Source organism: Chionomys nivalis, chromosome 22 (genome assembly GCF_950005125.1).
Source record: "Chionomys nivalis chromosome 22, mChiNiv1.1, whole genome shotgun sequence".
NCBI classification, from domain to species: domain Eukaryota; kingdom Metazoa; phylum Chordata; class Mammalia; order Rodentia; family Cricetidae; genus Chionomys; species Chionomys nivalis.
The window spans coordinates 16863642-16886440 of NC_080107.1; the positions used below are offsets into that span (position 1 = coordinate 16863642).

The 22799-nt window shown below is 40.5% G+C and overlaps 1 protein-coding gene across 4 annotated transcripts in view; it reads left to right on the forward strand.

Moving 5' to 3' along the window:
* The window catches only part of Cobll1 (cordon-bleu WH2 repeat protein like 1), a 139716-nt gene extending 117134 nt beyond the window's left edge, over nt 1–22582 (forward strand). For 2 of the 4 annotated variants that reach the window (XM_057755607.1, XM_057755608.1), the window contains 8 exons: nt 242–395; nt 1012–1086; nt 2387–2506; nt 5462–5696; nt 6689–6786; nt 9350–11100; nt 12922–13098; nt 21372–22582. In XM_057755607.1, coding sequence (XP_057611590.1) covers nt 242–395; nt 1012–1086; nt 2387–2506; nt 5462–5696; nt 6689–6786; nt 9350–11100; nt 12922–13098; nt 21372–21458 — 2697 coding nt within the window. In that variant the 3' untranslated portion in view covers nt 21459–22582. The remainder of the gene's footprint in view (nt 1–241; nt 396–1011; nt 1087–2386; nt 2507–5461; nt 5697–6688; nt 6787–9349; nt 11101–12921; nt 13099–21371) is intronic. The other 2 variants (XM_057755609.1, XM_057755610.1) reach the window with 1 other exon arrangement.
* The last annotated feature ends 217 nt before the right edge of the window (nt 22583–22799 follow it).

The following is a 22799-nucleotide window of genomic DNA, read 5'->3' on the forward strand; positions in this document are numbered from 1 at the left end:
TTCTGTGTCAGTCCCATGCTAGGTTAATTTTTTTTTTAAAGAAGGCCCATTTTTTTTTGTTTATGTGTCCATCTCCTTGTCTACCATCTGTACACGACAGATGCTCCACAAATACTTTCAGATGGAGGCCGTTGTGGTTTGTTTTTGTATTTGACATGTTTGCCGTGGAGGTCAGGGCCATGCCTGAAGTTTGTGCTTGATTGCTAAATATAGGATTCTTTGGCCATTTTGTTTCCTACAGAGTTCCACGGACGGGGTCATGGTGAGGACAGGGTCCCTGCAGCTCAGTAGTTCGTCAGGAACTTTGTCTCTGAAAAGAACAAAGCGAAAAGCACCCGCCCCACCTTCGAAAACACCCCTGCAGAACGATAACAGCAGCCTTGCGTCCGATAATGGTATTCTCTTGTGTACAGTACATTGGCTTTGTGTTCTAATACAGTCAGTAAAGCAGTGAGACATAGCTTTTTGTTTTTCCCCTTTCTGAACAGCTTTCACTATATATCCTTGGCTGGCCTAGAACTCCCTAATCAGTCCAGGCTGGCCTCAGACTCAGAGATCTGTCTGCTTCTGTCCCTGAGAACTGAACTGGAATTTAAGATGTGCACTTTGCCCGCTCTCTCTCTCTCTCTCTCTCTCTCTCTCTCTCTCTCTCTCTCTCTCTCTCTCTCTCTCTCTCTCTCTCTCTCTCTCTCTCTCCACACACACACACTTCTAAAATCGCCTGATTATTATTGCTTAAGTGCTTCTGGAAAGTCTGCAGTGAAAAATGGCAAAATTATACCACTTCATTATCGTAATGAGTATGCGAACAGTGTGCAGATTAATTCAGAAGATACTGTGATTCCAGGTTTCACTCCCTAGGAGTGGGGATGGAGGGTGGGGTGCATGTAGTCATTTCACAGCTGCGTGGTTTAAGTTAATCCTTCCTGGATTAAGTGATAGCAGGGAAATTCCCCAGGAGTCATTTCTCATCTGAGTGTGACTCGTTATCGGTTCTCTTGCTTCTTTCAGCCCTGCTTTCAGAAGATGGAGTTGCTCCGGACAGCGCTTTGGAAGCAGACTCTCCTGAGGTGTTGTCCAGCCCAGGTATGACCCTCGTCGCTGCACGCTTCCATTGTGAAGGGAAGAAACGCCTTGACATGAGGAATGACTCTAACCGGAATGCTCCTCATACTGAGACATTGGAATACTTTGACCTCTTTTCCCCCTTTTGGTCTATGAAATGAATTCTTTGTTTCCTCCCCTGGAGATTAGACGCCAGGATAAGAAACTGGCAGAGATGAAAGTTCCAGTTCTAGAGCTGGACCCTGAGTGCTCTCTCTGTTTTCCTTATGCACTATCTAGTGGACAGTTAATAGCCTCCTTCTAGGTAGGGTCACACCACAGTGGGGAGATTTTTTGGTTTGTTTCAGAGACTTAAAGTTCAACACAGTCTCTTTCAACAGCTGCTTTGGGTTTGAATTCAGCATTCATGCTTTCCTACTTTAATGATGAATTGTTTTTTCCCATGCAAATACTTGCCACAACATAGCCCACACTGTGGATTCTCCCCAAGTAAATGAGGTTAAAAAAAATAAAAAAAAAATTCGATCTGTTTTTAATAGTTCAATAGTAACTACTTAGTAGCTTTTGTAAGAAGGACTAGGAGCTGCGGGTAGTGATGTGCATCTGTAATTGCAGCACTTGGGAGGCTGAAGCAGGGGATCCATAGTACCAGGCCACCCTGCCCTTAGGAAGAAAAGAATACCTCAAGCACATTAGCATGGAAATGCTGCCAGATATGAGTACCTAGATTGTCCCATTTTTATTCACAAAGTTGGATGCGTTTAGGAGTCGCTGACCTTGAATCTTTGACTCTTACAAGGTGCTTAGAAATTTGAGATTTTTGCCGGGCGGTGGTGGCACACGCCTTTAATCCCAGCACTCGGGAGTTTGAGGCCAGCCTGGTCTACAAGAGCTAGTTCCGGGAGAGGCACCAAAGCTACAGAGAAACCCTGTCTCGAAAAACCAAAAAAAAAAAAAAAAAAAAAAAGAAATTTGAGATTTTTAAGTCATAGAAGAATCATGTTTATGATTTAAGACATTGCTATTATATAAGTAGTAGTGCCTTTTGTTTTTCTTAAAACAGTCTCAACAAGACCATCTCATTCCACACAGGAAATTTATTTATCAGAGGCTATTGTCAACATAAAATATATCGTGGAAAAATGGCCAGGCTTCTCAAACTTTGTCCCATATCTGCTTCTCGCTTTCCCTTTTCAGAGCTACTCCATGGGTAAATGTGAGCTAACAGCACCGACTTCCCACTGCGTCTTGATGTCTGCTTGCTTTGTTTTTTAACTCTCTTGTCTAAGTGCCATTTCCACAGACTCTCCTTCCTTGGCAGATGGCTCCCCTGGCCCCCGGTTCCTAAGCCAGGAGCAGTGTACTGTGCCCAAGCCGGCGGATGAACTCTCGCTCTCTGAGGGCCCTGGAACTCCAGAGGCAGCTGTAGCATCTTTGACGTGTAGGTGCTCAGGCCTTGACTGGCTGTGGCTTTGGTATATGCAGAGGAAGGTGCCATTGAGTAGAGATCAGTTTACTTATTATCCTCTGTAAAACCTTTCATATGTAAGTGTCTCTGCCTCTGTGCAGGTTTGAAATGCGTGGTTTTCCTTCACTATCTAAATAAGCAGGGCATAGCAGAAGAGGATTCACTCAGTGGCTCTGAGGATCACTCTGGCTTGCATTGTTCGGAAGGGCTCCTTGGACTTTATTATCTCCCATGAACGTATAAGAGACTATTTCCAAGTATTCTTTATTGAACTTCCCATGTGAGCTGTGTGACTTATGACTTATTTTTTTTCTCATGTTATTCTTAGATGTCTTTTCTCTTTTAAAAGTAGGATTATTTTGTTTTCGCATAGAACAACTTTATAGTTGCATAATATTTGGATCTCCTCGTAAATATACTCACTTTTTAATGACTCAAAAAGAGCCCCTTATCATTTCAGTTTAGTCGTTTAAAAATAGTACGCTGTCACAGGCTCCTTGTGATAGTGTAGAGTTGTTTACAGACTTTGGCAACAATTTGAGGAGAAGTTTTTGGGGTGGTGGTGGAGGTTCATGCCATGCCTGCATGCTAAGGGGGCAGGGACCTCCCACTCTGCTATCATTAAATACCCTTTAATGATATTTATAATGGTGTGAATTTAAAATGAAATGTGCACACTCATTTTTCCTATATGACTCAACAAATATTGCCATGGATTTTTTTTTTCAAGAAAAATTAAAGCTCACATACACACAAGACCTTCAGTGTTACAGATTGCATCATGGTAATCGCCTCCAAAGGGGAAATTACTCAAATATTTCTAAGCTGTAAACTGGACAATTAAGTTTGAACTCATCCATAGTCATAGTACGGTGCTGACTACAAAGAGGAGTGTGTTTAGGATTGATTTAATAGAGCTGTATTTTACCAGAGGCACAGTATCTGTCAAGCAATTTTTCTATTTTGTTGAGAACCAGGAAAAACACATGCTATCTAAAAAGACATATTTAAGTGTTAAGTTTAATAGTTTCACAGTTCAAATGCAGCAAACACATTCCTTGAAATATTGCTTGCATTTCACCTTCATGTGTTTCAAACTTACTTAAATTCAAATTCCTTAACTTTTTGTGAGTAATCAAGTCTCTGTGAAGGAAACAGTCAGCTGTACTAACCACCAGCGCTTTTTTTCTTTCTTTCTTTCCTTCTTTTTTGAGACAAGGTCTGTAGCCCAAGCTGGCCTGGAACTTTCTTTGTAGACCAGGTTGGCCAGAAACACATAGAGACCCACCTGCCTTTGCCTCTCCAGGACTGGGATTAAAAGTATGTGACTTGACTCCCGGCTCATATTGTTTTTCAAAGAACTGAAATTGACACACGTTCCTGTCTAACACTAAAATCCAACTCCTGGTATGGTTTATGGGTCCACTGGAGCAATGGCATATGACCTTACTGCCCCCTCTCCAGCTTAAATTAAGTTTCACTCGGATACTGTCACGTAAATGGAAATGCTCAATTTGTTTAAGCAAAAGTGTTGAGCCTCATGGGTAACTTGACTTTCACAGTTAATGTTGGGAAGGACGATGAGCACTCTGTTGCTGGAATGTCTCCTTTTCTGACCCTGCTGCCATTGGTTGTCAGCAGTAAGAAATAATGATAGAAAGAAATTCTTGTAGGATGAGATATTATCCAAAACCGTTGAGAAGGGCTGCCACACACATTCGTATCGGTATGGGATAAGATTTTAATATAGTAAGTGGTGGGGGCAGCTTTAGAACATTGAGTGTAACATACTTGATTTTACATTTTACATTAAGCTGTAATTAAGAAGTAATGTGAGCGTGGCTGCCCGCTTGTGTGTGTACGTCATCCTTTCTGGAGCACAGGAGAAAGTGTCAGAGGAAGTCGCTTCAGCTAGATGTAGTGGATTGTGCCTGTATTTCCCAGCACTCAGGGGTACAAAAATTTGAGGCCAGCCGGGGAAACAGAAGATTTACCTTAACAACAAAGGAAAAATGAAACGAAATAAGCAAGAGATCCCAAAATGGTAATAAAAGCTGGAACTGCGTCTGCTGCCTCAGATTTGTAATTCTAGCTACTCCGGAAGTTGAGGCAGGAGGATTGCATGTCTAAGCCTCCCTGGGCTACAGAGCATATTCAAGACCAATCTGGGAAACTGACTGGGAACAATATTATAACATGGCTGTGCACATAGCTCAGTATGTGGCAAAGTCTTACCTAGCATGTGTAAAGTTAGAGGGCTAGTATAACATATCTAAGAGGAGAAAAAAAAATTTGAGAATAAAAATTAATTTGCAGTATTTGATCTTTGTTTTCCGTCATTAAAAATTACACTAAGCAGTTAGATACATGACTCTTAGAATAAATTGCACATTAGAAGCTCTTAAAGAATTTTCACAATTCTTGACCGCCTGTCATAGGATTCTAACTTAGTAGCAGAATGTATATGAGCATCAGGATTTCCAAAGGAGACCCAGGTCCTCTCAACTGCAGTCAGTGCTGATACCTGCTGAGGCAGTCCGAGGGCATACTAGTAGGCAGTACAAAAATGTTCTATTAATCTGAGTTTCAAGTTGCTAATTTGTTTAATTCACATTATTATCGCATGCCTCTAAAGTTACCTAATCAAAGGTATTGATTTCTAAATGCAGTTATGTGACATTTGTAAGATTCACCTTCCGTGATGAAAGCCCAGCGTGATAGAACGTGGTTCTAGGATGACACCCGTGTGAGACGGTGTGCTTCCAGGAGAACATCACCATTCAGCATTAGAAAAACATTCCACTGTTAGTTTGGAGCCACGTTTTAAAATGCTAGCTAATTATTATTATAAATACCCCCTCCTTGCTAGATTGCTCATGATGAAAAGGGCCGGTTAATATTTAGGATTGTATCTGCGTTTCTTTGTAGCTGGCGTAAGCTCTGATTATAGTCTTGAAGAGATAGATGAAAAGGAAGAACTGGGTGAGTCATCCAAAGATCAGGCCGGAAGTAGTTCTGTGAAATCGCCTGACATCCCTTCGGAATCTACTGATAGAATAAATGCGTTGGAGAATGAGCCTGACTCAGCCCTCAGCCTTAGCGATGGAGAGGCCTCTCCAAGCTCCAAGGGACAAAGCCAAGAAGGCAGAAAGACAGAGGGAAAGTAAGTAGTTTCTAGGCCACAAGTGGTGGTGGTGGTTTGTTTGGTTAATGCTGTTGTTCTGAGAGAAAACTGGTATTTTAAGCTTAATTATGGTTGACCATTTTGTTTAGATTCTCTCTCTCATACTGTCCTTGGAAAATCCTTACTAATAAGGTAGCAAGCTACATGTAAGTGCATTCAAATGAAACCCAATTCAAGAGGCATAGTATTCCCCATGTCAGGAAACTATCACATATAATTAAAATGTTTCTGTCTGTTTGTTTGGCTATTATCTGTTTGACCCAAATAAAGCACTGAATTTTGACTTTGTACTGAATGAATCCAAGGGTTTTCACTACCTGGACCGTGAAAATGCTCCACAGATCAGAAGTAGACTAAGCCACCAGCGTTGTTAACAGTCAAGTTTGAGATGCAAGCAGTATTGTCCACCTGACGCAGGAATTTTTAAAATGCCTCTAGTCCACTAATCCTGTGTTTGAATTTCAGTGCTATGAATAAAGATGAAATCAAACAACCAACATAAGCTGTCTTCATTAGAGCTTTACCAAATTTGTGTGGGATTGTCTCCAAATTAAACTCTTTAGGAAGCAAAAAAAAAAAAAAAAAAAAAAAAAAAGTCAGTGAGGTCAGTTCACTTCCTGATTTATGCAGTTGGTTCTACCAGATGCGAGACTAAAATGTTCCCTTTCGTTTCCTTTTCCCTTTAAAAAAAAAAAATCGCTCCTGACAGCTAAGTAAAGACATTCATTTGGAAGACATTCCTTTCACCAAGCCTCTCGCATCTTCCTTTGCAATAGGACAAGTGTATTGAAGCCAGTGTTTCATGGCAGCATTTCCTCTGTTATATTTTTCTTCGCTGTCAAAGTTCTAATATTTGGCAGGAAAGGGTGATTATTTCAATCCATCTGTCTTTGAAAAAAGTATTGCCTGTTTTTTTTTCGTGGTGTGTTTGAATAACCCCCACATATAATATACAATGTCATGTCTTCCAGAGGGCCAAATAATCCTGTCATATATGATATGAACAATGAAGACACAGTATCTGACCGTATTAGAGACTTGAAGACATTGGAACCAAACCAAGAACACGGTGAGTGTTAGAAACCAATACTGATGGCCAACACGATGTTGTAGACTATTCTTAAAACATGCTGAATAAATTTTTTTATGCGTTGTCTCCTTTCATATCTGTCTCATTTATGACTATTTTGGGAACTGTTACTCTTGAAGGTACTGTCTCACAGAAAGTGATGGACCGAGGATTTGAACATGGAGAGCATAATTCCAGGGTGGGCTCTTAGCTGTCGTGTCTGCACCTTATGATGTTGTTCCACCTTTGGATGCTATCAATTTAAATCTCAGGTCTTAAAGTTGTATTCTGTGCATCTTTTCTGTGGCCTGAGTCCCTCCCCGTGCCCCAGGGCACGTTTTTATTTTGTACTCAAATTGCCACACTTCGGCTGGCACTTGCCTGCCTGATGTTCAAGCCTTATAAGTAGGCAACATCATTTGCCACCATTTCCCCATTCTTTTTCTTTTTTGTAAGATATATTTATTTATTATGTATACAACAGTCTGCCTCCATGTATGCCTGCAGGCCAGAAGAGGGCACCAAATCTCATTATAAATGGTTGTGAGCCACCATGTGGGTGCTGGGAACTCAGGACCTCTGGAACAGCAGTCAGTGCTCTTAACCTCTGAGCCATCTCTCCAGCCCCATTTCCCCATTCTTACACCCAAATTAAGGGCAGTTTCTTATTTTTCTCATGATGTAATTGGTTTACTTTTGCCAGTTGGTGTAGGATCGTGCTGTCCTTGTAAACTATTTCCATCTATTTCATCCGTTCAGTTCCTATTGATCCCCTTCTTCTGTTTTAACTTTGTTACTTGATTACTGCAAGCCATGCACTTCAGTATTCCTGACTTTTCAGCCAAGTCACATAGTGTTGGATCAGGGACCTGGACCTATGACTTCCTGAGCAATCTTTGTAGCACATAACAAAATACCAAGACACTTTATATCAACATGAGATTGAACCTCAAAACAGAATAATGTTCAGGAAAGAATTGAAGGAACGTGTGATAATACATTTTAAGAGAATGAGAGCAAAGGTGTATGAATGTTTATTGTCCAATCTGTGTTAAGTGAAAAATTTGTAATAGTCATGGAAAACAAACACAGGCACATGTAATTTATATTTGGAAGGAAATAGTTCCAATGTTGTTGTTGTTTTTGTTAGGAAATAGAGGAAATGGATAATGCTAACATTATTATTGTTGGTGTTGGTTGTGTGTGTGTGTGTGTATGTTTGCCCTGAATATAGTACAGAATTTTATAGCTAATGGAAATGTGCTTATATCTGATTCGTTTTTTCCATTCTCAGTACTCTTCTGATACTGTATTAAAATGCTCTAAAGCTCTTCTTGGTTCTGATTTTCACTGCATGCACCATTGTGGCAATAGTGTGCCCATTGAAAACCATGATTTTATAACTGATTCACTTGGGAGTCAGTTTACTTATTTAGTTTGCAGTGCTAGGGTTTGTATACAGGGTTTTGCACACAGAGGGTGGGCGTCTGCCACTCAGGTAGATCCTGGTCTTCAGAGTTCCTCCTTAAACTTGGACACTGACACAAGCTTTAATCTCAGTTCTCAGAAGGCTGAGACTAGTCTTGGTTAAATAGTGAGACTATCTAAAAGTCAATCAGTCACTTCCTTTTTTATTTTATTTTTTTAAAAATATTTATTTATTTATTATGCATACAATATTCTGTCTATGTGTATGTCTGCAGGCCAGAAGAGGGCACCAGACCTCATTACAGATGGTTGTGAGCCACCATGTGGTTGCTGGGAATTGAACTCAGGACCTTTGGAAGAGCAGGCAATGCTCTTAACCACTGAGCCATCTTTGGTAGTCACATCAGTGAGGCTTTGACACCAGATGATTGCTAGGTTCGTTGCAAGTATACCTCAGTATTATTTTATGTCATGTACATGTACTTTGTAGTGACCTTTGTCAACTTATAGGTGATTTTAAAAATTAATTTATATTATCCGTAAAATATTTTATTATATTTTTCTTTTCACCACGTGCAGTTATCTAAACCACCATTGTCCCGTTGTAGAAGTCAGTGTTAGTTATGAATAGAGGGAAGGAAAGAAAGGTAATGCAGTAGCTACCTTCTCCCTTACTGACTTTCCTTGGGAAATGTTGCAGCCATTCATGGGCATTTGGTGAGCATCATTGCTAGATGTAAATGAGGGTGGGCAGCTGATGAATTCAGTGGTGGGTCTAGGCTATCTTCTTGGCAGTCTTGGGGAATAATTGTGACTTGTTGATGAGAAATAGTGATTAATAAGTCAACTCATTGAAAATATTACACCTGAAATTCAGAGTTTTGATACCAGTAAATTAAAGTTGCTTATTAGGGATTTATACAAATAGTTTTCACACTTAATTATTTTCTCTTAGAAACAGCCTATACTATTTTCTGTGTCCCATTACTTGCCTTTGTGTAATTAAGAAGCTGAAAATGGTATATAGCACCTAAATCATCCAGCTGTGTAGATTCAGTGAGACACATTGAGAAACTGAATCCGCCACCTCCATTTTAACATATATGCTTGACAGTATTTTTTTTCCTCTTTGTAGTTCAAAATGAAATTACGGTCTGTGCCACAAACACAGATTATATGAAAGACAGACTGAGGGAAACAGAAACCGCAATAGAAGGCAAAGCCCCAAAGAAAGCCGTGGATATGGAAACTAGTGGACTCCCAGGCTCTCCTGTGTGTAGAACGGATCATACTGCACCATCAGGACCTGATCCAAAAATGAATCAACCAGATGTAGAAAAGACAAAAATGCAAGATGCAGCAATTCAGGCCACCCCTGCCTGCAGCAGTTTTGATGGGAATCATGCAGACCATAATTCGTCTGACCTCAAGGTTGACGAGAGTGTGCAGACTTCAACTAGCAGCAGATCGTCCTCGAGTCTCCAAGATCCTGTAAATGCCTCAAAGGCATCCAGGAGTCCCAGCACCCCAACACATGTCCAAGATAGACTCCCCATGAAAGAGCCAGCTTGTGTGTCTGGGAACGACGGCCCTCTGTCTCCTGTAGATGGAAGTGACAAGATTCCAGCTGCTCTTTACCAAAAGAATTCTCCACTTTACAGACAGGACTACAGCCCCAAGCCAAAACCGTCAAATGAAATTACGAGAGAGTATATCCCTAAAATTGGAATGACGACATACAAAATAGTGCCTCCCAAATCCCTGGAGATAGTGAAAGCCTGGGAATCAGAAACACTGGAGGATAAAGATGGCCAAAAGATGCATGCTGTAGAGCAGAAACATGTGCTTGAGAATACCAAAGAAACAGCCATGCAAACAGAAGCCCTTGCTACTCCCAGAGGCTCCCAGGAGCCTCAGTCTGACCTTAAACCAAAGCCCAGCCCGGGCACAGAGCGCCCTTCGCAGAGGACTCTGAGCTCACCTACTGGTGCCGAGAACCCCCCGAAACCTCCCAGGGTGACTATGGACACTGGCGGCGTTCCGTTTGCACCAAATTTGGAAGACATAAACAATATTCTGGAGTCAAAATTTCGAGCCCGAGCTTCAAATCCCCAGGCCAAACCAAGTTCGTTTTTTTTGCAGATGCAGAAGAGAGCATCAGGCCACTATGTGACTTCTGCAGCTGCTAAGAGTGTCCACACGGCCCCCGGGCCTACCCCCAAAGAATCAGCAACCAGTGAGGTGCAGAGAGACTCACGGCCCGCTCCAGAGCAAATTCTTTCTCCCTTAAGTGAAAGGACTCATTCTGCTCCGCTGTCCAATATTTCAAAACCTGATGGAATCATCCAGAAGCCTGCTGAGATATCTCTTCCTCCTGTAGCTCCCAAGCCTGTGGCTCTTCCTCCTGAGATCTCTCCCCCGCCTGTAGCCCCCAAACCTGTGGCTCTTCCTCCTGAGATCTCTCCTCCCTCTGTAACCCCCAAACCTGTGGCTCTTCCTCCTGAGACATCTCCCCCTGTAGCCCCCAAACCTGTGGCTCTTCCTCCTGAGACCTCTCTTCCTCCTGTAGCCCCCAAGCCTGTGGCTCTTCCTCCTGAGACCTCTCTTCCTCCTGTAGCCCCCAAGCCTGTAGCTCTTCCTGGTGGTCAGGGAACATCACTAAACCTGAAGACCTTGAAAACTTTTGGGGCCCCACGACCCTACTCCAGCTCTGGCCCCTCACCCTTTGCCCTTGCTGTGGTGAAGCGGTCACAGTCGTTCAGTAAAGTGCGTCCTGAGTCACCCAGTGAGGACTGCTCTGCCCAGCCTGCAGCTAACAGGGAGGGTGAAAAGACACACACAGTAAATACACCTGCGGTGGTTCCCCAACATGATGATGTCGAGAAGGTAAGCCTTAGCTTTTCCAATATAATCAGATTCTAGTATGACTTGGTTAAAGTAAGGGACAGCCCATTTTATACCAATACTTTGGTACATTTGTGTATTGCTTAACTTTGAACTGCTCTTTGGGAACAGACTGGATGTAGTTAAGAATCTGACTTTTTTACTCTGACAGTTACAATGCACTCATATAGGTAGAAGGTCATTGTTATGTAGCTATTTCGTTAGCAAGTATGTTAACATTTCATTATTCATATGCATGTATAATTGCTGAGTGTAGAGCATTGCCAATTCTCCTGTGCTTTGCTATTTTTTTAACTGTTTGGATATTATGATTTACTTTGCTTTTCCATCCACTTTTATAGCAGTATGTAATAGCCTAGTAAGTAGTTTTAATTGAAACAAATGGTGTCAGAGACTGGAGGGGCCCAATGTGTCTCAGTTGTACATTGCCTGTCTGTCACATGTGTTAAACCTCAGCTTACCAAACATATCACATGTAACTTAATGGAAGTGGCTTTAAAATGTATTTTTCTTAATTATCCGTTATGTTAGTTGCCATAATAAACACGAAGATCAAACTTCCATCCAACCATAGTAGTTTTAAAAAAAAAAGTCCTGTTGACCTGAATTGTCAACTAAGCCTCTTGTCTTCTGGGTTGCCATAAAATAGTCTAAGGAGGCTCTGAAATTCACAGTGTGATTCATGTTAATCCACAAGCCATGTTTAAAAAAATTACAGTGTGTACTCTGCTCTGGTAGTGTTTAAAGGAGACTTCCATGCTTGTTTGGCAACTCCAGGAGTGCTTTTTACAGCTTTTTCAAACATTCCTAGACTAAGAGACCAGTGACCCCGATGCCAAGTAAATATTTTCTTTAATGCCGAGGCAGTATTTATCTTGAAGAATATTTTCTCATCCATTTGACATTTCTGTCTACTGGAGTCATCCAACATCAGGATGTATGTGTGATAGAGTGATGGATTTTGGACTTGGAGGTAGAACCTGCCTTTTCCCTGAAATGTATCACGTTCCTAAATAATAACTGCTTAATTTGGTCGATGCAGTTTTGAGACACTGCCTAGGCTTTATTATTTAGTTCACTGAAAAAGTAAAGATAGGAATTTGACAGTTTGTAAAAGACATTTTTAAGATTGCTTGATATAACAATTCCAAGTTACATCAGTTGCTAAATATTTGTTCTTAAGAGGTTTAATTGAATTTCTGAGTATTTAGTTTGGAAGTTCTTAACATTTATTTTTAATCTAATGGGGGAAAACCCTAGTCAGTCCATGGTTCTTGTTGCTTCTAGAAACAAAAAAACCTCAGGTAGTTAAGTATAGTAGACACATCAATAGTCCCCTGTTAAATGGCACACTGGATTCTAAAGTATGAAATAATTGGTATATTCAACAGCCTTATACATTTTCCCGAATATGTTAGAACCGTGAAAATGGGTTGATTTTCATTTGGTGGAATTTTTTTATCTTGAGTTTTGGCACTGGTAGCCAGTTCTGTGCTGGCAGTATCAGTGTTCTTTGATTTACACACAGTAAAATTGCCACTTTGTTCATGAAACAAAAAAGAGGTAGCATTTTTCTTCCACAGCTTCCTCTGCTGAGAAAGGAAGGTAGGGAGTTCATCTTCCAGCTGGGCTCCACCAGCAGAGACAACTGAGTGAAGGGCAAGATACAGACCTGTGTCTGCATCATTAGCACAGCAGCTGTGGTCTTAAAAGGGCTCTTGATAACACAGTTTGTAAAAGCAGGCCTCTCCTCTTGAAATTCATAAAAATACCCTGCATCCATTTTTTTTGTTTCTTTTGTAGAAAAATAAACCCGTACAGAATGAACAGAGTTCTCAAATGCTGACTCCAGCTGATGGCACATCGTTCACCCTTAAGAGGCAGAGTTCTCTAACATTCCAAAGCTCTGACCCGGAGCAGGTTCGGCAGAGCTTGCTGACCGCAATCCGTTCTGGAGAGGCTGCCTCCAAGTTAAAGAGAGTAAGTTTTCCCTAGCAGATGGGCAACAGAGGGTTTATTTTCACCTTGTTAAACTAATACTTGAGTGTGGTAGGGGGTCTTCTAACACTCGAATATGAACAGGAAAGATGCCAAAAATTATTCTTTTATCTTAGGAGTCATTTTTGAAGTATAAACTGAAGGATTTCAGAGTCTTCCCATACATAAAAACATGTCAGTTTCTTCCCCCGACTCTGTGGGCCAAGTTCAAAATATGACTGAGTTCATTATTGTATATGTAGAAAACTAACCTTGACTCTTATTTTAAGAAATTGTGTTAGCACCATAAGAATTTCTTGAAATGCCCCCCCCCCTTTTTTTCCAGAAAAGGTGGATTTTTACTTGTGGGAACATTTATGTTCGCAGTCATCTCAGTGGTCAAAGTAATTATTGTGTGTGACTTTTAAGGACAGTTACAAAAAGGAACCTCAGCTGTCATAAGTGGAGAGGAATCTAGAGAATGCAGAGCAGAGCTCACCCAGAGCCCATATGCAGAGTGCCCACCACACGATACGGTACATTCTTACTCAGCTGTAGGAGAGAGAGCGATGATGGGGGCACCATTACTCTGGATAGAGCATGAGCGTCACAGGCAGGTCTCGCATCTCTCTCCACCTTCATCCCCTGGGAGAGCACAGGACAGGATGACCAGCCGAGAAGCCCTTCAGCATGGAAGTTCTGAGTCCACTGACTCACTGGGGGTTTCATGTGTGACCAACCTTTGCCATGCAGAACTGTCCAGGGCAGTGTCTCTGCCTGCATGGCTGCATGCATGCCTGTGTGTATATGCACATGTGTGCATACTTGTGTGTCTTAACTGTTGTTCCAGAAGAGTTGGCACTTTCTCCTGGGCAAGCACTGAGACAAAGCAAAATAGTAAGTGGTTTCAAGAATGATAGAAACATGAAGGAATAATTCATAGGACTTTGTAGATTATATATAAGTACCAAGGCAGAAGAAAAGTCCATATAGATTTAAATATTGAAATTAACATTTTATCAGTCCTCACAAATTTCTTTGTCAAGGGGGAAATCTGCTAGTGTCAATAGGTAACCCATTCTCCTTTATGAAATATTTTCTGTTCTTGATCAAGGAAGATACAAATGATCCTCAAGCCAATTACCTCCAATTTAAGATTCCTAAATCCAGTAACAAACATTTTTCTAGATATCAAGGGCAGTAAGGTGAATAAGCCAAGTCACTGCCTTCTTTATAGCCTGGCCCCAAAAAACAGTGTTGCATTTATCCACAGGCGAACCTGGTGTCTACACAGGTATTAAACACAACGCTTTAGGAGTGAACAAGTGCATACACTCACTAGTTTCTGCGGACAGATTGCAGAACACTGTGTGTTGAACTGCAGGTGTGTTTCAGGCCAGCAGCAGGACACTTAACTGGTGGATTCCTGGGCCTGATTTGGCAAGGCTTTCACATAGTAAACTCTCACAGCTTCCAGAAGGATCTGGATCTGAACCAACAGAAAAGGGGGCCTAAATGATGCGCCTGAAATTGTATCCTATTTAAAACTCATTACTTCAGATTCTATTGAGTAGAAAACTTTATCTCCTTGAGTCGGAAGTTATTAACAGCTTGGAGCCTGTAGAGTGCCAACTCCTATGATTTTTTAATGAACATTTCATACATAATCTATTTTAGTTCACAGAAAGTGGTTAAAGGAGCTAGTAATACTCAGTCTCTAAACTCAGTGACCAGCGTTTCAGCTAGAGTATCTATTATTAAAAATTATTTTTGTGTACTAAGGCTTACATATAACCGTGCTCATGTTGTGTCTTTTGGAAAGTTCCAAATAAATATAACTCTGACTCTAAAAATAATACACAGTAGTGTTTTTGAAGACTAGAGCATCTTACTGGGACATTATTTTAAATGTTCTTTGATAGTTCTTGCATTTATACACTGTATGTTGAGCATGTTCCCCACCACTCCTGCTCTTTCATTCGTCTGTCTGCCCGCCATCTCTCAGCTTCATATTGTCTTCTAGACAGCTTTTGCCTTGCGCCTTTGAGACTTTGACGTGAGGTATTTTGGTTACATTCATTTCCTTGCCCCATTCTTTCCAGATCCCCTTCTTATCCTTTACTGAATTCTGCATCCTTTTTTTTTTTTTTTTTTTTTTTTTAAGCCCACCAAGTCCAGTTTGTGTTGTGCGTGTCCTCTTGGGTGTTTGGCTAATGACAGACGTGTGGTTTACCCCTCATGGAGTCACACCCTTCAAACTGACTTTCCCATTGCCAGCAGATGTCAGTAGTCAGTGGCTCCTCAGCTGAAGGTGGGGCCTCATGCAACCCGATGTGTCCAGAAAACAGTTCCCTTGTATTTTTCCACTACTTCTGACTCTTTGATTCTGTCAGCTTTATCTTACCCAAGATCCCTGAACTGGGGAGGAGGAAGAGGAGTTGTGATATAGATATCCCTTTTCTGGATGAGCATTCTGGTTGTCTTCCATTTATACCTCTTGACCAGTCGTGAGTCTGTATGAATTGCCTGCCATCTACTGCAAAAAAGAAGCTTCTTTCATCCTCACGAGAGATGCGCTAATCTAGGACTATAATGATAATCATCAGGAGTTGGTTTAATACCGTCTATGTAGCAGAATGATAGTGGCAGGTTTGCGCCTAGGGCCGCCTATGACCTGTCTAGCCAGAGATTTGGGGGTTCCATGGACTGGTCCAGGTATGGGATTCACCTTATGGAGCAGGCTTTAAATCCAATCAGAAAGTGGGTGGTTACTCCACAACATCATTCCATTGTTGTACCATTGGGCATGCCTTGTAGCACATACGGACTCAACAGTGGCTTTGACAGCATATACAATCTGAATATGGAAAGGGGAGCTGGCTCCATGGTTACCTGTATCTTTGAACTTAAAATGATCAGTTTAGTTCCAGGTACCAACCTGGCCATGGCTCTGGTTCCTGAAGAGCAGGGAGCCTTCATTGGAGTAGCTACCTTGATTAGGACATTCCGTTCATTGTGTGATTGTGGCTGTGAACATAATGTGATATTTTCATGCTTCTCTGGGTTTTTCCTATACCTTACTCCCATTTACTTAAGAGGTAGCCATGGAGACTAGTTTGTCTTCATACAGAGCTTTACTTAGCCTAGCACAATATTTTAAAATTGTGTCCGGTGTGAAGATTTACCCATGAATCAGCAAATTGTTCATAGAGAAGGGAGTTAAATCGTCCGTTATTGTTGGTTGACTTTGACACAAGGACTTTGGCTGCTTTTGGTGCTTTGTGTTGTTCAAAAATTGCTGAAAGTCGGGCCATTACATCGTTATAAATAGAATACAGCTTTGAAAAATTGAGTCTAAAGTAAATTTGTGTTTTATACTTCATATTGTAGATTGCCTCAGAATGTAAAATTTCTCCTTGACTGGATGGATATATGGAAGGAACAGGAAGTCTTTCACAGGCGCACTAACTTGTGTTGTTTAATTGCTTGCCTTTTATTCTTATTTTTTGTTGCTTGATTTGAAACAAAGGATCACAGACAGGTTGACAGTTCTCTCTAAATGTGTTCTGTGTGAAAAATAGGTAGTATTGCTTTTCATAGCCACAGTTCAAATTTTGTGATTATTCATAAGAAGTATTTTCTCAACTAAAGTTTCTTCTCAAGTAACACAAGTTCGTATCATGTTGTCAGAAAACTAGCCACTATACCTGAATATGCATAGTTAGTGGTCAGAAACCTAGCTGCTGTACCTGAGAATGCATAGTTAGCAGTTAGTAGCTTGGTGCATGTGTATGTGAGATCATACGGCATTTGTCTGTCTTTGTGCCTCTCGTATTTTACTTAATAGGGGATTTTCCAGTTCTAGCCATTTCCCTACAAATTTCATAATTCCATTTTTATTGCTGAAATTCCTTTGTGTATTTATACCACATTTTCATTGTCTCCTCATCTGTTGATGGACATCTAGGCAGATTCATTTCCTTGTGACTGTGATAAACATGACAGGTGTCCCTAAAGTAGGATATGGGATCACTTGAGAATGTGCCCAGGTGGGGTAGAGTATAGCTAGGGCATATGTTTCTTCTTCTTCTTCTTCTTCTTCTTCTTCTTCTTCTTCTTCTTCTTCTTCTTCTTCTTCTTCTTCTTCTTCTTCTTCTTCTTCTTCTTCTTCTTCTTCTTCTTCTTCTTCTTCTTCCTTCCTTCCTTCCTTCTTCTCCTTCTTCCTTCCTGCTTCTTCCTGCTTCTTCTTCTTCTTCTTCTTCTTCTTCTTCTTCTTCTTCTTCTTCTTCTTCTTCTTCTTCTTCTTCTTCTTCTTCTTCTTCTTCTTCTTCTTCTTCTTCCTTCTTCTTCTTCCTTCTTCTTCCTTCCTGCTTCTTCCTTCTTCTCTTCTTCTTCTTCTTCTTCTTCTTCTTCTTCTTCTTCTTCTTCTTCTTCTTCTTCTTCTTCTTCTTCCTTCTTCCTTCTTCCTTCTTCCTTCTTCTTCCTGCTTCCTTCCTGCTTCTTCCTTCTCTTCTTCTTCTTCTTCTTCTTCTTCTTCTTCTTCTTCTTCTTCTTCTTCTTCTTCTTCTTCTTCTTCTTCTTCTTCTTCTTCTTCCTTCTTCCTTCTTCTTCCTTCTCCTTCTCCTCCTTCTCCTCCTCCTCCTTTTCTTCTCTTCTTCGTTTTGTGTGAAGCCTGCATGTTGATCCCACAGTGGCTTTACTGATTTGCACTTCCAACAGTGGATAAGGGTTATTTTTATTTTTCCCCACATATTTGCTGTCATTTGTTGGCAGCATTTTTTTCTTGAATGTGGCTATTCTGACGGGTATAAGAGAATCTCAAATTAGTTTTAGTTGTTCTGATGGCTGGAATTTTTGGACATTTTAAAAAATCATTATAGGTCATTTGTGAGCTGTCCAGACCATTTATGGGTTGCCAGTTTTGTTTTTATTGTGAATTTTTGTAGTTCTTTTTTTTGAAGCTGTTGAAGTTTTAGTACAAATACAAAATGAATAGCATTTTAACGAAATCGTGCTCACTTTGCTACTTTATTTTCTCTCCGACATTTACACCATTAAGTGCTGTCCCAAAGGCTCACATAACAGAGCATAAGATATGCAGGGAGATATGCAAATAATGGATTTCCACTGCTCATGACATCCAGCCCTGCCCTGCCCTGACTCTGTAGTTCAGGCAGAGGACTCTAGCCCTGTCTTCCCATGCATGATCAGTACTGAAAACAGAACATTCAGTATGGAGTTGGGGCTGAGCTGCGTTTTCTTTGTTGTTCTTTTAAAAGATAGATAACAAGGGCTACTGAGTATATGAGTAGACATGAGTGAGAGAGATGGTAGACATACGTGATGGTTTCTTGATTAGGATCCTCCGTTTGCAGGTGTCCATTGTGAGGTGCAGGTGCAGTTCTTTCTATATTCCAGCATTAATCCTTCTGACTACAGAATGGCACCGTGGCATTGGCTGCTTATTGGTGAACACTGAACTGGGTTCTGTTTATGATGTTCCAATGAACAAATTTTACCGGGTGAATATTGAAAGCCTCCACTATTGTTTTGTGAATACATTTGTTTCTTATAAACAATTACGAAGGGGATCAGTGGTTTAAGAGCTCTTGATGCTCTTCCAGAGGACCAGAGTTCAGTTTTTAGCACCTGTGCCTTGCAGCTCACAAAGGCTTATAACTCCAGCTCCAGGGGATTCAATAGCTTCTCCTGGCCTCCACACGCACACACAGGCATCCCATACCCAAACATCCCAACACACACACACACACACACACACACACACACGTAAGTGAAAAACAAACCTCTTTACAGAAGGATTTTGAGAACTGTAATTATAGCATGAATTACAAAGGCAATTTTCTCACGCAGAAAAGCTTCAGGATTAAAACTCGGCAGTGAAAAGTCATTACTGTGGCTTTTTATACTGGAAAGTAGCCCACATGACCAGACAGCTAAGTGGGCTTAGGTGAGCACCCTTGCTTTGTGGCAGCTGTCCTTAGTTGTCATTTCAGGTGTGTGGTTTTATCTTAGTTGATTAAGCCTTCCAGGAAATTCATTACCACAGAGAAGCAAATCTTCATTTAGTGCGAAGCAGGAACCAAAGTGCAAGCAAAAACATATTCTTTGTCTCCTTTGCTCTATTCACAGGATCTGTGGCCATTCCTCTGTCAGTTCTTTTTTATTATTTATTTATTTTTATTCTTTTTAAATTAAAATTTCCACCTGCTCCCCGTTTCCCATTTCCCTCCCCCTCCTCCCACATATTGCCCCCTCTCCCACTCCCCTCCCCCTATCCCCACTCCTCTTCTCCTCCCCCCACTCCATTCCCCCTCCCTCTTGATACTGAAGAGCAGTCCAAATTCCCTGCCCTGTGGGAAGACCGCGATCCTCCCACTTCTATCTAGGTCCAGGAAGGTGAGCGTCCAAACAGGCTAAGCTCCCACGAAGCCAGTTCATGTATTAGGATCAAAACCTAGTGCCATTGTCCTTGGCTTCTCATCAGCCTTCATTGTCCGCCATGTTCAAAGAGTCCAGTTTCAAACCATGCTTATTCAGTTCCAGTCCAACTGGCCTTGGTGGGCTCCCAATAGATCAGTTCCACTGTCACAGTGGGTGGTCCTGACTTCCTTGCTCATGTTCTCCCTCCTTCTGCTTCTCATTTGGACCTTAAGAGCTCAGACCGTTGCTCCAAATTGAGTCTCTGTCTCTATCTCAGTCCATCTCCAGATGAAGGTTCTAAGGTGATATGTAAGATATTCATCAGTATAGGATAGGGTCATTTCAGGTTCCCTCTCCTCAATTGCCCAAGATACCAGCTGGGAAATGTGTAGCCCAGGCTGGCCTCGAACTTGTGATCCTCCTACCTCTGCCTCCTTCAGCAAATCCTACCGGCGTGCGCCACCACAACCGGCTGTCAGTTCTTACTCAAAGATAGCAATTGTTTGTAAATCCTTGCTGCTCAAATTGCAATGTAGAGATTGTTTTCTTATAATATTTTATTGTATTTTACATGTGACATGTATATTTACTAGTCATGATCCATTTTTTTTTTTTTTTACATTCTCTAAGTCTTTTTAAAAAGACCTTAGAATTCCAAGGCATTTCAAAAACTTGTTTTTTGTGGGGAGGGAGGAAGGGTCTCATTCTCAATCCCATTCTGGCCTGGAGCTCTTCTGCCTCAGTGTAGTAGGAAGGCTGTTTGTTTGTTCCCAACTACTCAGACCCGAAATAGTCACAAAGAAACTGTATTATTTACAACACTGCTTGACCTATTAGCTTATGCATATTTCTAGCTCACTCTTACATCTTAACCCATTTCTATTATTTTATAGTTTACTACGAGGCTTGTGGCCTACTGGCAAGGTTCCGGCTGGCAGCTTGTGTCTTCTCCTCTGGCGGCTACATGGCTTCTCCCTAACTCTGCCTATTCTCTCTATATCTTTTTCAGCCCGACTGTATTCTGTTAAGCCATTGGCCAAAAGCAGCTTCTTTTTTTTATTAACCATTAAAAGCAACACATATACAGAAGGACTTCCCATACCATCCCAGCGTCCCAAGTGCTGGGATGGCTGTATATACCATCCTGCTTGACTGTCTTGAATGATTGTTTTTCTTTTCTCTTTTCTTTTCTTTTCTCCAGTGCTTTGCAAATAGAACACTCAGGCATTGAGTTTTGAAGGTTGATTGAAGCTTCCTGTAAAGCCCTTCCGTCATTCCTTTTTCTAGGTCTAATGGTCACAGGCTTAACAGTTGGCTGTAGCCCTTACCATGAAAGAATTCTTAAAGACCAAGTTTTGATGGCAGATGCTTTTGTTTTAAATATATAGAGAATTGGTAAGAGAAGGATTTCAAACTACTTTCTGGTATTAGTACAAACTTGTAAAATTTTGCAAAATCCATTTTTTTTTTCTCTCATTTTTTTTTCAAAGCACTTTTGAGAAGCCAGGATTCATCTAGCTAAAACTGCACTGTGACAGCTTGGCCTGCAGTCTGTTTTTGCTCTTGTCTTTTCTGTTGGCTTGGTAATTTTATAAAGACTAAGATATGTTGATGGGTTATTTAACTTGTTTGTTGTGAAAATAGCGAGTCTCTCATTTTCCGTTTCACGAGTGAGTGAGCATTTATTCTTAATTATTTGTAAATCATTGAGTGATAAATACTGAATGCTAACGTTTTCAGTTAAGCAGAAGTTACAATGTGATGATTGTTAAAACTTAGACAGCTGTCCCATTTTATAAAAACTGACGGGAACAAAATGTGTTTTTTCCTCCTAGGTTACTGTTCCGTCCAATACAATAGCTGTGAATGGCAAGTCAGGACTCAGCCATGCCGTGTCCTCTGATGCCCAGGACAGTCGCTAACATTACCTGCTGTGACACACTTAACTGACTAACCTTCTGCGTACAAGGGATATCGGAAGATGTATATTCAGATGTACATTAATATATAAATCTGTTCAAGGAAAAGCATTTGTGTTATGGATTTAATGCCAAAAGAAACATGGCTAGAATTTATAATTTATAATAATGTTTGGTCTTATTTGTCATAACTAAGTAGTGCTGCTTTAGAAACTAAACAAGGTGTAAATGACTTGAGTTTTTTTTTCCCCACCTGAATAATCACAGCTTAGTGATTTTTTTCTTTTATTTATGGACATACTGTGTACCATGAAACAAAGGTGTAAATTGAGATTTATGGACATATTATATGACAGGGAAACAGGCAAGCACAGACTAACATTTACTGCCTCAGCATTAGGCTGTAATTGGAAACATAAATTATAATAAAGCCTTTTTGGCTGAAAGATATCGAAAACTAGTAAATCAAATAAATAATATTCAGTTATTTTTATTGAAGAACCACTTCATGTGAGACTTATTTTGTGCATTCTTTAATTACAAGTGAGTGCCAGATCTATAGGAAATAATATTACTTTTTAAATATATCACTTTAACCTTTAGTAGTTAAATTACACAAGGAGATTCTAAGATGCTTTCTGTATATAATTATGATGGTGTTGCACAGATATTACATATTTTCTAATGCCAGAAGTCTTAAAATATTCCTATGAAAATGTTGATATATTATGGCAGGTATTTCCCATTTGGTATATAGGGAGAACAGGGGCTAGTTTATGTCCATATTCAAAACTTTAAAGACTAGTTAGAAGTTTACAAAATGTTGATTTAATTAAAATAAAATGCTGTATTAGTCATTTATGAAACTCAGATGCTAATTGTCTAAATAATAATATATATTTTCCTGAAAGCCAAACTGGTTAAGGGGAACAATACTTGTTGTGTACTTGGCTTATAGTGATCCTAGAGTCTAGAACATGTTGGTGTTCTGAATTTCCTTAAAAATTTAATTGCTCATTTATTCCAGACACTGTTCAAACAGCCTGACACTGTTTTGAATCTTACTAAAGATACTGGTGTATCTGCTATTTGGACAAATATGAATTCTTTTTCCAGTTAATAAAAGCAAGTTATATATTTGAAGTCTTGTTTCCAGTGTGGTTTGTGTTAACTAGCATATTTGAATAACTTATATGAAGAAAATTCATTTTTTTTTTGAAATTTTATGTGTGTGGGTATTTCACCTGCATGTCTGCCTGTGCACCCTGTGTGTGTGTGTGTGTGTGTGTGTGTGTGTGTGCGTGTGCGTGCACAGTGCCTGTGGAGGCCAAAAGAAGACAGTTG